Here is a 15,485-nt window from a genome sequence, read left to right as displayed (position 1 = left end):
CAAGAGGGACTTTATCGATTGCAAACTCAGACGCGTGCAAAGATCTGGGCCTCTTACCGCTGACCGTATTTGAGCCTAATCAAGATGGCGGATCTTTATGAACTCTGAGGTGTTTAGCTAACTTTGGTTTTTGTAATTATAAACGATGGAGAGTTTCTCGGTAAGTCCCACTAGATCATTTCAGGTACAATTGCATAATCCAACTCCAATTGGACTTTGCACCTTGATTTCATAGAACGGCGCAATTACTCCCTTCCATCAACCACAAACTAGCAATGTTTGGGGTAATGAAGTTTATTGACCACAGAACATAGAGTGAAACATTACAAAGCTGTCAATAAACGTGAAAACCCACATGGGAGGGTTGGTGGGTGAATGACAGAACAGAACATGACTCCAACTGACGTTGATATGCCTGTCACTCGACAAGCTACATGGGCTTGTGCCTTATTTAGTCGTAATTACATATTATCACCTTACAGTAATTATTAACAAAATAAATACAATGGAAATGCAAATAAGTTTGGATGTGGCGTTGAATTCTACAGTTTAGCCTCATTTTGAATACCTAGACTTTGCTTATCCTTCAGGTTCTGTTTGCTATTCTTGTAAAATATAACTAGAGCGAATAATTGTAGTTGAGGCTTAGCCTAAATCGAAAATTGTCAATTATCAAAGGAATGGTGGCCTAAAATGGCACCATTTCCCACTAGAGAACATAATTGTTTTTTCATACAGTAGAGTGAAAATGCAGTTAACGTTTTGTGACCTCAGACTGGGAGCACCTTCAGGATAATACACTGCCAGCAATTGTTCTAGGAAACAACTTTAAACCTTAATTTCTAAAGACCGTGGCATTTTGTCCTATGTATAAACATTATAGTCTGTCAGTTTTCTAAAAAGTAACACATTCTATAGTAATATCTGTGCATTTATAGTCATTTACGCTTTACACGCCTAAGGTAATCTGACATAAGTGGCAAAACAGAATGCTTCATGCGGCACTTAATTTAATTATGGGATGTTTTCCAAGGGAGGGGGGGGGGGGGAAGATGCTTGGCCTAAAATCTGATGGTGTTGTCCTGCCAGAAGCCCTAACCCCTGGTCCCACTCAAGACAATATGAATGGATATTCTGTTCTCTTTGTTCATGTCAGACTGTTGAAAACATAACAAGTTTCAATTTTAAGTGCACAGCAATCAAACCCTGTTGATAAGAATCAATAGTATTCAACCGTTTATGCTGTCTATTGTTTTTTTCCAGAAACGAGTGCAGGCATCACTACAAAAACCATTAAATCAGAAGTGTGAGGAGATAAGCAGACTTATCGATGATTCTTCAATAAAGGTAATGCAACCATGGTTAGAGCTTTATGTCTTAATGTGTGAACAAGATAAAAAATAAACGAAATAACATGGTTTAACAAAAAAGAGAAAAACAAGACCAAAAAGTTCACAACAATGCAAGAAGGCAAAAGTTAAATCTAATGTCTAACCTGATCATGGTCTGAAAGAGTATTTTTACAAAAACGAAGGTGTTCAACTCAAAGAAAAAAAAGAAAATCCTCAAATTGCCTGTTTTAATGAAAAGTGGGTACAATATAATCCAATTAGGAAAAGCTATCATATTACAAAAAGCTAAAATATCAAATAAAAAGATAATATCTATATAGGATTTTGATAAGAGTAAGGGATAAAATAAGTTGACCCCCCCCCCCCCACCTTCAAAAGGAACAACATTTCCCATGCCCCCTCCCCCTTACGCTTCCGCCATATTTTTGGTGCCTCTTCCCCTCCCAAAAATCAAAGAAAGAAGAAGCAAAGGAAGGAACGGCAATGACAATGTCAAAGGAACACGATCAAGAGATTAACTGCAAGCTAGACAGAAAGTGGAGGGGAAAACATTAATTCAGAAAAAGTGAAGGTTCTCAATTTCTTAAAGATGTGACTAAATTCAGGTTGCAACCTGATAATGGTTGATGCTATAGATGACACAAAAGAAGCAACAAGGCTTTTCGATCTTCTCCTGTCAAAAAAAGCGCAGGACAAGAAAAGAGAAAAGAAAGGGAGCGAGGAAGACAGCGTTTCAGATATGATATGAGCAAGATAAGATAAGATATGAGCGAGAACTTTGATGATGGAAAATGAGCGCTTATAGCATTAAAACCTTTTCTTTATATTTTAGATATGGAGCATAAGCACTTTATAATATGATATAGCGGAAACCATAAAAAGTTGTATTTAGGGTGTATACAGGTTTGCATTGCATAAATAAAAAGTGGCTTAATACGTATCCTAGTCTCCAGGATTGTGCATGCCAAAAAACTGCCCCCAAACGAAGACAACTAAAACCAAGAAGCATGATTTTTTGTCAAATTACATAGTAGAGACTACACCCGAAAAATTCAAACACTTTCGACGCCCCACCCCTTTAGACCTCAGAAATTTCTCGAGGCCCTCCAAAGTATCCTCACCCCCCCCCCCCCCCCCCTAGGGATAAAAAATGAACTTTCACTAATAACATTTTTTTTGTCTTTTTTTTTTGTTAGGAGCTGCATAACTTTTTTCCTGACCTCCTTGGGAGTGTGTTTGGTTATGATGGGAAGCCAGACTGGGGGTTGAGGACCATTCTACCTAACCACCGGGAGTTTGAGGTCCTGCGGCTATTCCTAAGTCCCCATGGTCCCCTATTTAGACTTCTGGACAAGTTACAAGTGGATGGACATCTCAAATATGAATTCTATGTGCGACTACTGCCTGTGAGTTAAGAACTCTTATAAATAAATTAAATGACAAGAAAATAAAACTTGGGGGGGGTCCAAAAAGCCTTTTGTGCAAGGATACTTACATATACATACTGTATGACTCTCTTTCAAGTTCCTTTTTCTTTAGCTCCATATTTCTCCCAGTTATGCAAATGATACTGACATAAATAATCAGTAAAATATGCTTCAACTTTAAAGAATCTTTTACTTCTAGCCTCAAGTCTCTTAAAAACATGTTTCACCTCTCTGGAAATAATATCATCTTTTAAGTTTTCTCATTGGGTTTTATTATACTGCAAGAACCTAAAAGTCATACTTGCCAGCTTAATTTTAAATTCTACTGTGGCTACAGTGTATGGATATAGCTGCTATAGGGGTATTGATTTCAAATGTTCATGTTACCTTTCTATTTAGCTCCCCACCCAGAATTCTCTATCAGAAGGAGTTATTCCTCATCTGTACCAAGACAAAATGGCAGTTCCTGGATCTAGCCGATTGCCCAACACCAACGGCACTATTCTACTCAGTATCCTTCCAGCAGATATTGCTGTTGCTTCTGCATGTTACTTGTATAAATGCTGCCCATTAATAGACTCTTCCCTTTTATAATAGTAAGAATTAAAAAGGTTTATTAATATTCTATGAAAAAAAGGCTCTCCTATACTTAAAAATTATATACAGTACATTATACTACGTACTGTAAAAGTTAAAAAAAGTCACACCACTTAAACTTTGCCACATCAGTGGTATTACATTGGCATCTTAATATCTGGATGAGCCGGTTCACGCCAGTGTAAACATACTAGATCTCATGCCCAGATTAACCTCTGCATCTGGAGATTAAACCTTTTACAAGTAGATACAGTGTTTATGTGAATGTTTTTTTTTTTCTTGACTTGATTTGTTCAGATGCTTTTGAATACTACATGTTTCACTTTTCCTATTATATGATTTATCAACAAAGTATTAAGGTGAGTTTTGTTGAAAAAGTCTCAGTCAACCACTATTTTGTTACTTTAAAACAAAAGGATAAGATAGCATCCATTTCCAATCACTTCCATGTGAGTTGCATATAACAATGGGTTTGTTTTTTATGAAGATGGCCCCGGATTGATTCCCAAGAATAGCACTTTTGTATTTTTTTTTTTTCGTAATTTTTTTATATTTCAATTTTTATTTAATTTCCATAGAAACATACATACATTACAATACAAGTGACACAACTAACATGTATTAAAAGGAGAAGAAAATGATTTACCCCGCCCCACCCCCAAAATTATAGTATTTTTGTTGTCAGGTAATATGTTTTAAGAGTATTTTCCATTTTGACAGATAAACAGATGTTTTACCTAATGTTTCTGTGGTTTTTCTTTTGATCTTTGATAATAATTTAGGGTATTTTTGTAGCATGTTGGTGTTTGTTTGGTGTTTTTCCTGAATCTCAAAATTTATACACAGTAAATTTGTAAATAAGTATAAGAAAGTTCATTACAGTGAGGACACATGCTGAACAACTTTGACCAATCAGATTCGGCTTGAAGACCTGAAGAGATTAATGAATTCAACAAACACAAAGAAGAAAGAGTTTTTATTGCAAAGACATCACAGATATCTTGTGAAATGTTTTGCAATCATCTAAGAGAGATGTTTTTAGATCAACGTACAGTGGCAACACAAATGAGTTAGTTGGCTCAAAGAGTCTTTTGATTAATACAATTTAGCACCCATGTTTCATTGCATTTTTGTTGTTTTCGTGCACTTGTGAGTGCAGTATTACTGTACTTGTTCACACTGGCATTATGCATTGCGCCATTTCATCTGCAGGCTTTTGATAGCAACTGGCTGAATGGTGCTGAATGCCCTTATATGGTCATACTAGAAGACTACCTTAACTACTTTCTGCCCGCCAAGGGGCCTCTAGTCACCAGCCTTTTCTCCTCTTCATCAAGCACAAACCTACCAAGAACCAATGCATGGTAGATGAACAGTTGTCCTATTTAGAATTCCACTGTACCTGCTGGACAGGCAGACTAAGGATGCATAATGATAGTGAATGCCTTGGTTTCAGACGATGTAGGGAAATAGGATGTAATATGTTTTGCCGCTAAAGCCTTGCTTGCTTTATTTTCACTAGTCTTATATTAGATTATTTGTGTTCAAAGGCAAACAAGCAACCCTTATTTACAGCAGTCACCAATGACAAACACACAGTTTGCTGGTCTGCTTAAGACATCATCAACTCAAATTACCCCTCCTGGAAAGGCACACACGGGATATGGCCACACCTCCAGAGAAACAACACAGTCCGAGAAATTTCTTCAGGTAGGTGTAGACAAGCACAGGTTGATCAGTGCGTGGTGGTGGATTATTCAAACTCTTTGAAACACTCCCCACTTACATTGACTCCTCAAGATACTACTGTAGTTTTGTTTCTGTTGAAAGAACTTGAACATTCTGCTAATTTGTACCTGTATTATCTGTCATTAATCATTATTATTACTATCATTGTGTAGTTCCAGAAAATATCCAAACCCCCCCCCCCCCCCATAGAGGAGTTTGGAAATTCCAGGGGGGGGTGAGGGGTTCAAATGCCCAGGGATTTCCGGAGGGGAGAGGGAGTAAAATGCCCTTTAACTTTATTTTTTTTCCAGGGGGTTGGAAATTCCAGAGGGGTGGGGGTCATACCTACGACTCCCCCTCAATAAGGGGGGTATGGATATTTTCTGGAACTACACATTATTGTTATGTATCATTTTGGTACCTTATCGCCTTCCCATTAACAACTAGTTTTTATTTTATTTTCTCATAGATTCTGACAGAGTTTTGGTTGAATCAAAATACTTTGGATGGTGTTACAAGTAATGTGCTTTCACATGGCCAGGTAAAATGGTGCAAATGTATTTATCTAATACATGTAAATAACTGTGTGGGTTTGTGATTCATGTACGTTAACTAACTTACATCTCACTAAAAATGGCTGTTTAGTGTATTTGTCCTGTTTGAGTAAGAAAACCTCTCTTTGTAAGGTTGATAAGAACACCTAAGAAATAAGGACTGTTAATTTATCACAACTTGTTAATCTAATAATGACTGCATCATTTCAAGCATAAGCACTTTATTTAAAAAATTGAAAATTTTGAAAACAGCTGGGTTGCGTTTTCAAACTGATATGATTAAATGGTTTGGCAAGAACTGCCTAGAATTCATAGCTATCTGTATTTCACTTTTAGTTGCTTAATTTTTTTTTAGCTTTTATCAACCTTGATCACAAGATAACCTCATCATTTTGTTCACAGCAATACTTTCTGCCAGGGATTGATCTAGTACGTGTAGTACGTATGCTGATCAAGCAAGTTCATTGTTTTGTATACTCCTCTGGCATATACCCATTGACTCAGCTGATTACTAGCCAAGATGATGAATTCAAAAGGTAAACAGTTGTGTGGTATATAAGTATGCTACAACTTGTAGTCAGAATAAGGATGATGTAATTGATCATCATGGTGCTGGCTATTTTTATTGGGGTTGAGTCTTGATTGAGTAAGAAAACCTTGGTACGGCAGATCTTTTAAAAGAAAGAAAAACAATAACTGCGAGCTAGTCGATAATATTAGTGACTTTGACATGTGACTACGCCAATGGCTGACCTATTTTAAGATGTGACAACTCAGACAGCGTGACTGAGAAAAGTGCTTTAGCACTTGGAGATAATCTCAATGAAATTAGACTTTATACTGAGAAACAGTACAGTACCATTGCTATCGATATTGCCGTATTCGTTGCCATATTCATATCCCTAATGCGTACCTAGGCGAAAATGTTTGGCAAAATGGATTATCAAACTACCCTAGTCTAAATCCTGGCAACTACACCTATTAGCACTTTGTTAAGCAAAAGTTGATGCCCATAATAACCTACTGTCTGCCATTATACATAAGAAATATGAATTCCTTGTGGTTCTAGCTTTTTCTATGTTCTTATAGGAGCCTCATCCCACAGATGTTGCAGAAAAAACTTTACTGCTTTCTCCGTCACTGCTTCGCACACTGGCCTCTAGATCCATCATTTAGAGTGGTGAGAATTATTCCTATGGGAATCACACAACTTACATACATATTACAAAACCATCTGCAGGTAGGGCCTGCGGCACATAACCACGATAGCACAATGTCGCATTGGTTGAGTGGACTTGCACTTGTTTGGCCCAGGCAGATAGCACTTAGTAATTCAGACTTTGGTAACTGATGCTCTGGGTATTTTTGGTAACTGATATTATCTCCACAGGCCCGTTCCCATGATTTTTCTTGGGGGGTGCGAAATCCAAAAAAGTTGACCTAATTTTTCCGGGGGGGGGGGGGGGGGGGGGAGAAAATGAGTTCTCTGAAAAAAATCTGACCACCCCCTAAAGAACAAAAAGGGATTTATTTACGCCTTTGCAGTATCTTCACGGGACGTTTATTGTCGGATCTGGCTATGTAACAGAGTGATCTAGCTTATACCTTGAACTCAGACAACTCGGACTCCATGCTCACTTAAGTCTTGCTGAGTGAACAGGGTTCCACAGTAATTTATTTATTTTTTTATGTCACAGTGGAAGCCAATTAACATGGATACTCAAGGGAAACAAAAAACAGTTTAAGTTAGTTGTGGATCCAAGTAATTTGAGTATAAACGACTAAAAGATTGTCTCTTCGTAACTTAGGGTGTCAATGTATTTATCTTAAGGTTATTGAAGCATGGCTGAGCTACATTCAACCATGGCGATATGCCAACCAAGTTGGGCCGACGAGAGGAGATCAACAAGGAGGGGAACCCTTCTCTCCTGAATGGTAACCCATAGACCTTCTCTAATTTCTGAATAATTTGCTACTATTTAATTGAATTAATTCAGTCTCTCCTTTACGTTATCAATTTACACCCACGTCATTAAAAAGAAGGCGAATCACGCTCGTATTTTATGCTCCCGCGCACACACAAATCCTTCACCTCCACCAGCTAATCCAAGCAAGCAACTTTAATAAAATATTTAACAAACGTATGTCTATTCGTGGATTTTTATTTTTCAGTAACTTTTTACATATAGACCATTGCATTTACAAACGAACAATAACAAAGGAGTAGTTGATCAACATTCTTTATTGCACTTCTGAGCGGGTATTGCCTCCCCTTCCTGTACATCCCGTAGATATCAACTTCTGATGGCCGGTTGTGGCCAGTATAGTAGCCAGTGAGCTCAGCAGCCTACTTTATCACCCTACTTGCAGCTGGAGTTTTGTGTTATTAGGTGCTGTCACATCATGTATCAGTGATTGTCATAGGAATTCCACCTCTGGAAGCCGCCATAAATCCATGTTTGACCACAGGCACAGATTGAGATCAAAATGGTTGGTTTTCTTGAAGTGAGGAGAACCAGATCATCTGGAAAAAAATAAGAGCAAGGCCGAGAACCAACAAAATAAACTAGCGGTGAAAAGCAGAAGCACTGCTCTGCAAATACACCACCCAGGCTGGTGTTTTGGCTGATAATATTTTGTGCTGATAAAAAGACATATTTGTATATGGGTTTCAGGACTGTGTTTGTCCATGAGAATCTTCTGTTTTACACATCACTGCTCCGAGAGTTTGTCCTAAGAGCCCTCAAGTTGGACTTGTTTTCAGTGAAAGATGCATTCGTCTTGCTAAGAGGCACAAAGGTAACACCTATACGCCATGCACAGGCACGCCCTACTACCACTCCATAGCTTACCAACCTTTTACTCTATGTAACTGAACCAGCCTAGCAGATAAACCATTGGCACGATTCATACCACACCTATCACAACTGCTTTACCACAACCAACTTGCGTCCTTCTAAAAATAGGCCACGCCATTTTACACTTCACAGCCAACATGCACTCTACAACTAACAAGGTACAAACCTCTCCCTACCACCAACATTAACACCTTACTACAACCATATCACCCCATCCAAAAATCCAACATCCACTTCCACAACATCTCTGCCTTAACCAGCCTATATCATGCCATCCTTAGAGTACAGGTTACCACAATATTCCTACTGGTTACAACAACCATCCGGCACTACACCCTGCCACAACCATCCTTCAACCTCGAACATCTACTACCACAACAAATATACACCCTCTGTCAACTAGTCAGCCTACACTTGGTGAAATTGATTTTGAACAATACTTATTGAATTACTAAATAGTTTCATTCGATTTTGTTTTCTTTCTCTTAGGTTCTGTCACAGAGTAGTCTCCTAGATGTAATAGAGTCAGGTACGGGTGTTTCCAAAGTCTTCTGCTGTTTGTCCTTGATTAAACGGCAATCGCAACAGTTTACTTCCGGAGGGCCGACGGAAACCTCAAGAGACAAAAGAATCTATAAGAATCCTCGCTATTTAACAGGCCATCCGCTCTAAATAAACAGTCACATCCTCAACGAAACTTCTAATAGATAGACTGGTTTTCAAAAACCCGTGAAATACTATTTAGTTTATTTTGAAATAATACACTGTAATGTCTTTGTTTTCTTTTGTTCTGCCTTGACTATTACACTTTAACAATTACATTTTGTTGCACTGGATTTTGAAAACCACTCTACACTGCTTTTACAATTATGAAATATTTTTCGCGTTTTTTAAAATCATCGGAGATTGTTACGTAATAGACCGGAAGTAAATTGGCAACATTGCCGTTTTAAGGAAGTTTTCATTAAATTCACTAGTTCTTCTTCTCATCTCTGTCTTATGATTCTACTTAGATGAGAAGCTTCTGTTAATCCCATCAGGGGGAGGGAGGGGCACTTTGCGTGGCTCATCATCCAGTATAGGTGTCAGCCTGGTATCATCTCTAAGAGCTCACATAGCTGAACTCGAAGGCCCTTCTTACTCTTACACACCAGTCCTGCAGCAACCAGGTTTGATCAAGGTAACAAAGTTTAAGCAACTTGTCTCTTGCTGTGTCTCAGGTTTGAATCTGGGGGGTATACACTATCTCGTGTACACCTTTTTAAATAAATGTTGAAGAGTCGATGAAATGCATACTATTATGTTTCATAGCCGGCATTGTATCAAATAAAGCAATTACCAAAACCTCTATTCCTCTAGCTAATAGCCATAAAATAGTGCGAAATATCAGTAATTCCATTTATATTATATCCTTTTATATATATATATATATCAATTCAAAGCATGGATTAAAAACGTTAGAACTGTTCTAAAAGCATTATCGGTAACATGAAGCCCCGTGCAAACTGCTCCAGCACCTGCCAGCATTGCTGCCGAATTCTTGCTCGACTGACCAGAAGACAAAGGAATTGTCAGAAAGTCCATTTGCCATTGTCCATTTCCTTTGTCCTATAGTCAGTCGAAAGCGAAAATTCGCCAGCAATGCTGGCAGGTGCTGGCGCAGTTTGCACGGGACTTAATACATGATACATTAAAAAAGGTGTTACAATAAACGTTGTCTGATATAGGTACATGTGACAATGTAATTATCTTTCAGATCGGGGAGCTCCGTCACTTGGTGCAAAGCGTTCTTACCGAAGTACTAAGGCAGCAGTCAGGGGGGTACGGCAATGGCCAAACCCCTACTAACCAGGGTGGGGTAGGTGGCTGGATGAAGCATATCTTCTCCGGGGATTTCCTCAACGATGGCGCGGTAGCGCGATCAGAGCAAGACAAACTCGTGTCTCACCTCAGACAGGCTTCGGACAACCTTGCCGCCATAATATCCATGGGTGGTGACGTCACTGATGCTGAAGACGTGACCATCCCATGGTCCCATGCGACCCCGCCGAGTGGGAGGCCGCTCAGCCGTGTTCCCATGACCCCCAACATGCCCGAGTGTAAGGAGACGGACTGGGGACTGGTGCTGACTGAAAGAGGCAAATACCAGGTACTCATAGTTTTGGTTAGAGTCCCGGTCTTTATACCGAGGGCGTTGGAGCATAACTGTGATTATTACATGATTGACACGGTTTCCATTGTTTTCTGTAGGGCTTTATTTCACGTACAAACCTCATTAATATGCAAGTAGCTAAGAGCCCGGGGAGGGTTTTAATATTCAGCAGGGAAGAGCGGGGCTGATGAATTGAATTGAATTGCTCATTTTATAATGCTAGGGATGTATATAGATACATCCCGGGGAAGCTCGTATACATCCCTTGCATTTATAATGAGCAATTAAATCAATTCATCACCTGTACTCTTCCATGCTGAATATCAAAACCCAACCATTTGGCACTTAACTTTACAATTTTCCAAAAAACTTTACAATTTTCCAATATCTATTGGACTATAAAAATGACAAACTTCAACTATTAATTTCTTACATATTGTGCAGGTCTTTTTAGGGGTTTATTGCCACTTTCGCCCTAGCTGTTTATGACTTTATGAAACTTACCAATATCCTCTATCATTACTTCATCAACACTACAATCAAACACCCTTGATACTATCGAATCTTACGAAACTATCCGATCCTGCCACAGCTCTGGTTCTAATTCCTCACTTCTGCCCACTCTTGATAGGTACGAACAGCCAACACCGTGTTGGTTTTCGTGTTCTCCGGAATCCTGTCGTCCTTTCTCTTCTCAACTTATTCTTCACTTAGAATCGTAATATTACGGCTTGTTGTTCCAACGATCGTTCCGACAATATCAAAATCCGGGAGAAACTATTCGGCTTGCAAAAACGTATTCTGTGTCAGTTCGGACACGTCTTCGACGCTCTCCATCTCAGAAAAATACGAGCGTTATGCAAACTAAAGGGTGCAACAAATCTCATTAAAACGCTCCTTTTGTAAAGGAAATCACTTGCTTATTGCATGATTGTTATTTCCTACAAATAAAGAACACCTATAGACTACCCCCCATTGTGAAATGCCATAGACTGGCCGCGCAGGGAATACTCTTCTTTGTATTTGGTACAATTAAGATACCAAGGCCTTTGTTTTCAAGGATGAAATAGTTTTCGTGACTATTAAGCACATATCGATGTGGCTGATTGTTAATCGTTTTCCTTTTTGATTGCCGTAGAAATTGCAGAAGAAGTAACTTTTCGATATTTATGCTAATGTCGTTTGAATCCTCCACACCACTCTGTTCAATCAGGGTTCAATTTCAAAGATTAAGATTCTGAAAAACATTTTTGATTGGAAACCTTTGTCAATCTGTAATAAGTCAGTTAATTACCTCGAGCCTTCGGCAATAAGCGTATACATGTATATTTTTCGCGGATTTCAGAAAAGCATTCGATTTAATTGACCATCACATCTTACTAGATAAGTTAAAATCACTTAATGTTGAAATGGCACTTTTGCGCTGGGTTGCAGCCTTTCTACAAGGGCGTTCGCAGTCTGTTTGCCTCGATGGTAAAACATCTTCCTCGCAACTACTTAACGGGGGAATCCCCCAGGGTACCAGGCTTGGGCCCATTCTCTTCTGTGTAATGGTCAATGACTTGGTCAGGACGTGGCCCCCGCGGGCTAAGTTCGTGGACGATTTGATTGTTCTTGAGGTGGTACCTAGGAACTCACCATCCCTCCTAGGACACATTGTTAACGACATTCAAGCATATGCCCTAAAGAATAACATGCGCCTTAATCCATCAAAGTGCAAAGAAATGTCTTTTAGCTTCTTAAACTATGATAGTTGCAGTTGGCAGCCCATGGCCGTAGGCGGTAATACCATCGATCGGGTGCAGTCGTTCAAGCTGCTTGGCGTTCTCATATCGTGTGACTTGACATGGGTTGCGCACTGCGACTTCATAATTAAGAAGGCTAACAAAAGGCTTTATGCTCTAAGAGTACTTAAGAAATGCGGCCTGGATGCCATAGAGCTAATAACAGTCTACCGGTCATTTATCAGATCGGTCATTGAATATGCGTCTGCAGCCTTCGCGAACCTTCCAAATTGTCTGTGTGACGACCTAGAGAATGTTCAGAGGCGCGCGCTCAAGATCGCTTTCCCAGGTCGTAGATATAAGGGCTCACTCACGCTTGCAAACCTTCCAACGTTGCACGAGCGAAGAAATATTGCATGCCAGCGATTCGTTTCCAGAATCAAACCAGAGAATCCTCTTTTTCCTATCATTAAAGGGCGTCGCATTACACATGATTCAGGGTATAACCTCAGGTCTAATTCTACATCGTATCAGAGGCCTGCTAATACGAGTCGTTTCAACGAGTTCGTTACTGTTAAATATGCTAATTACATTTGATTAATTGTACTTTTTTGTATTGCTTACTTGTATCTCTGACTCACCTGTAATCCAGTCTATACTGCGAAAGGTTGAATTAAACTCATTATTATTATTATTATTATTATTATTATTATTATTATTATTATTATTATTATTATTATTATTATTATTATTATTATTATTATTATTATTATATCGCTTATTGCCTCGGCTTTCGGTAATTAACTCTTACTTACGTTGATTTGGGACCATGGCAAGTGACCGCTTTGTAGAGGTTTGTCTTTTATTATTATTATTTGTCTCTATTATTATTATTATTATTATTATTATTATTATTATTATTATTATTATTATTATTGTTGTTGTTGTTGTTGTTGTTATTATTTTATGTTGAAAAAAAGAAAATGTTTTTCGCTGCGGTTTAACGGAGGTATATATAACCGTGGCAGGTGGACGTTAGTTATATGAAGACATGTGCTGTTTGCTATTGAAACCTGTATTGGTGTCGGTATCTGCGCCCTCCCGTCCACCCTTATTGCTTCTTATTGGGGTCTTCATCCCTATGTGCTTGCTAATCACTCTACATGTGTTAAGATATGAATTAAAATTCATTGTCGGGGATCGATTTGTCACTAACACCTTCTCAACCGCAGGTGATCATGGGAATGCGACGACCGGAAGTATTTTATGCGGGCGACCCTGAACTTCAGCCAATACGTAGCTACGAGAACGCAGCCCTTGTACGTGCTCTGTATGCACTCTCAGCTCGACTGAACACGAAGGTGAGTCTTCATTTCAGCCCTTGTTCGTGCTCTGTATGCACTCTCAGCTCGACTGAACACGAAGGTGAGACTTCATTTCAGCCCTTGTACGTGCTCTGTGTGCACTCTCAGCTCGACTGAATACGAAGGTGAGACTTCATTTCAGCCCCTGTACGTGCTCTGTATGCACTCTCAGCTCGACTGAACATGAAGGTGAGTCTTCTCCTACACCTAACCCTACTTCCTCCTTTTGTCCTCCTAGCTATTCAAACCTTCCTTATTTGCCCCTTTCTAAAGCTCCCTTTCCTCGTCCACCTCCCCATCTTCCTATCCTTCTTTCTCTTCTCCTTCTCCTCCTCCTGTCCCTTCTCTTTCTCGTCCTCTTTTCCACATATTATTTCCCCTCCCCCCCCCCTTCGCTTCCACTTGCTCCTCTTCCTCATCCAACATCATTTTCCTCTTCCCCTTCTATTAGAGACCTTAAGCAACGACGACGATGTATGCGGAAGTAAACACTGGATTGAGGATTAAATAGCAGACTGATACATTTCAGCTGTCATCTTCTCCTACTCATCTTCTGATACTCGTATTCTCCTTCACACCCTTCACGGCCCGTTTCCTTTCTTTTATCTTCCGAGCCCATTTCCTCCTCTATCCCTTGTCATCCCTTCCCATGACCTGAGCTCCGTACCCATCGACCACCGCATTAACCCTCTTCCCACTCCACAGCTCGGTGACACGCTACAGAACGTGTACAACCACCCAGGACTCCTCGGCAACCTCGCCTGCACAGTCTCGCCGGCAGTCAAGACTTCGCCTACCCGTAGTGCACTGGGAGCGTCGCCTATAACCAGTCCCCGTCGCGGGCACCGGCCGCGTCTGAGCCTGCGATACTTGGCCTCCTACCGCACCATGTTCTACTTGTTTCTGCTGTACATTGTTTGTTGGTTGTTGAACATTGGCTCTCTTGGCACGTTCTTAGTATTTGTTTTTGTCCTTCTCGGATCTGTGATAGCGCATGTTGGGCCCGCTTACGAGAGACGTCAAACTCAAAGGAAATCTCTGTGAGGAAGTGGTGGAGAACAGGGTAGTTTTACTTGTTACTGTCTGCAACGACCCCTTTTTGAAGTCGTGTTTGAAAACTCAGTGACAAAATGATACAAAACAAGCTAGCTTTACTTGTTGTAGTTTACAGCAACCACTTTTGAAGTCAAGTTTGGAAATACTGTGACGGAAACAGGTAGGGGACAGGTGGCTTTGCTCGTAATCTGAGTGGAAATTCTCTCGCGAATAATGTAGTACAGAGCATGGTGCCTTTTTTCCCCTTTTGTTATCGGGTATCACCAGCTACTATTGCGACCAAAGGAAAATTCTGAGGAATAAGTACGTAGCGTAGCGAAAATACTTGTTGCTATCGGCTAGACCGGCCTATTAAAATAAAAGGAAATCTCTTCATTGGAAATATACGGACAATTGTCCCATGTGTCATCGAATTTAATAATAGCAATCTGTCAAGCATTTAAAGTATTTAACAGCAGTAGAAGAAGAGACTGGCTTAGGAAAAACAGAAAACCGTTCTGGGCAGTTATTGTGGATAAATGCCGTTAAATATTCAACTATTGCTGTGTCATAGAAACGACTTTGAAAATACAAGGTATATATTTCTGAGGTTTATCACATTTGCAATCCATCCTTCCATCTTTCCATCCTTCCTTGTTGTGTGTGATCAATATGTGATCATTCACCTGATCAA

The 15,485-nt window shown here is 39.7% G+C and overlaps 1 protein-coding gene across 1 annotated transcript; it reads left to right on the top strand.

Annotated features, from left to right (window-relative positions):
- The first annotated feature begins 5 nt into the window (after positions 1 to 5).
- On the top strand, positions 6 to 15,398 carry LOC5510925 (sphingomyelin phosphodiesterase 4). The gene is made up of 17 exons (XM_032380168.2): positions 6 to 160; positions 1,264 to 1,347; positions 2,549 to 2,758; positions 3,179 to 3,290; positions 3,674 to 3,735; positions 4,589 to 4,740; positions 4,927 to 5,086; positions 5,574 to 5,645; positions 6,061 to 6,194; positions 6,748 to 6,838; positions 7,490 to 7,593; positions 8,334 to 8,457; positions 9,006 to 9,045; positions 9,530 to 9,696; positions 10,273 to 10,665; positions 13,625 to 13,753; positions 14,462 to 15,398. Exons 1-17 carry the CDS (start codon positions 146 to 148, stop codon positions 14,798 to 14,800), a joined length of 2,388 nt encoding a protein of 795 aa, XP_032236059.1. The 5' UTR covers positions 6 to 145; the 3' UTR covers positions 14,801 to 15,398.
- Positions 15,399 to 15,485: the final 87 nt, after the last annotated feature.

Source organism: Nematostella vectensis, chromosome 4 (assembly GCF_932526225.1).
Source record: "Nematostella vectensis chromosome 4, jaNemVect1.1, whole genome shotgun sequence".
Taxonomy (NCBI): Eukaryota; Metazoa; Cnidaria; class Anthozoa; order Actiniaria; family Edwardsiidae; genus Nematostella; species Nematostella vectensis.
This window is presented reverse-complemented; position numbering and strand designations above follow the sequence as displayed.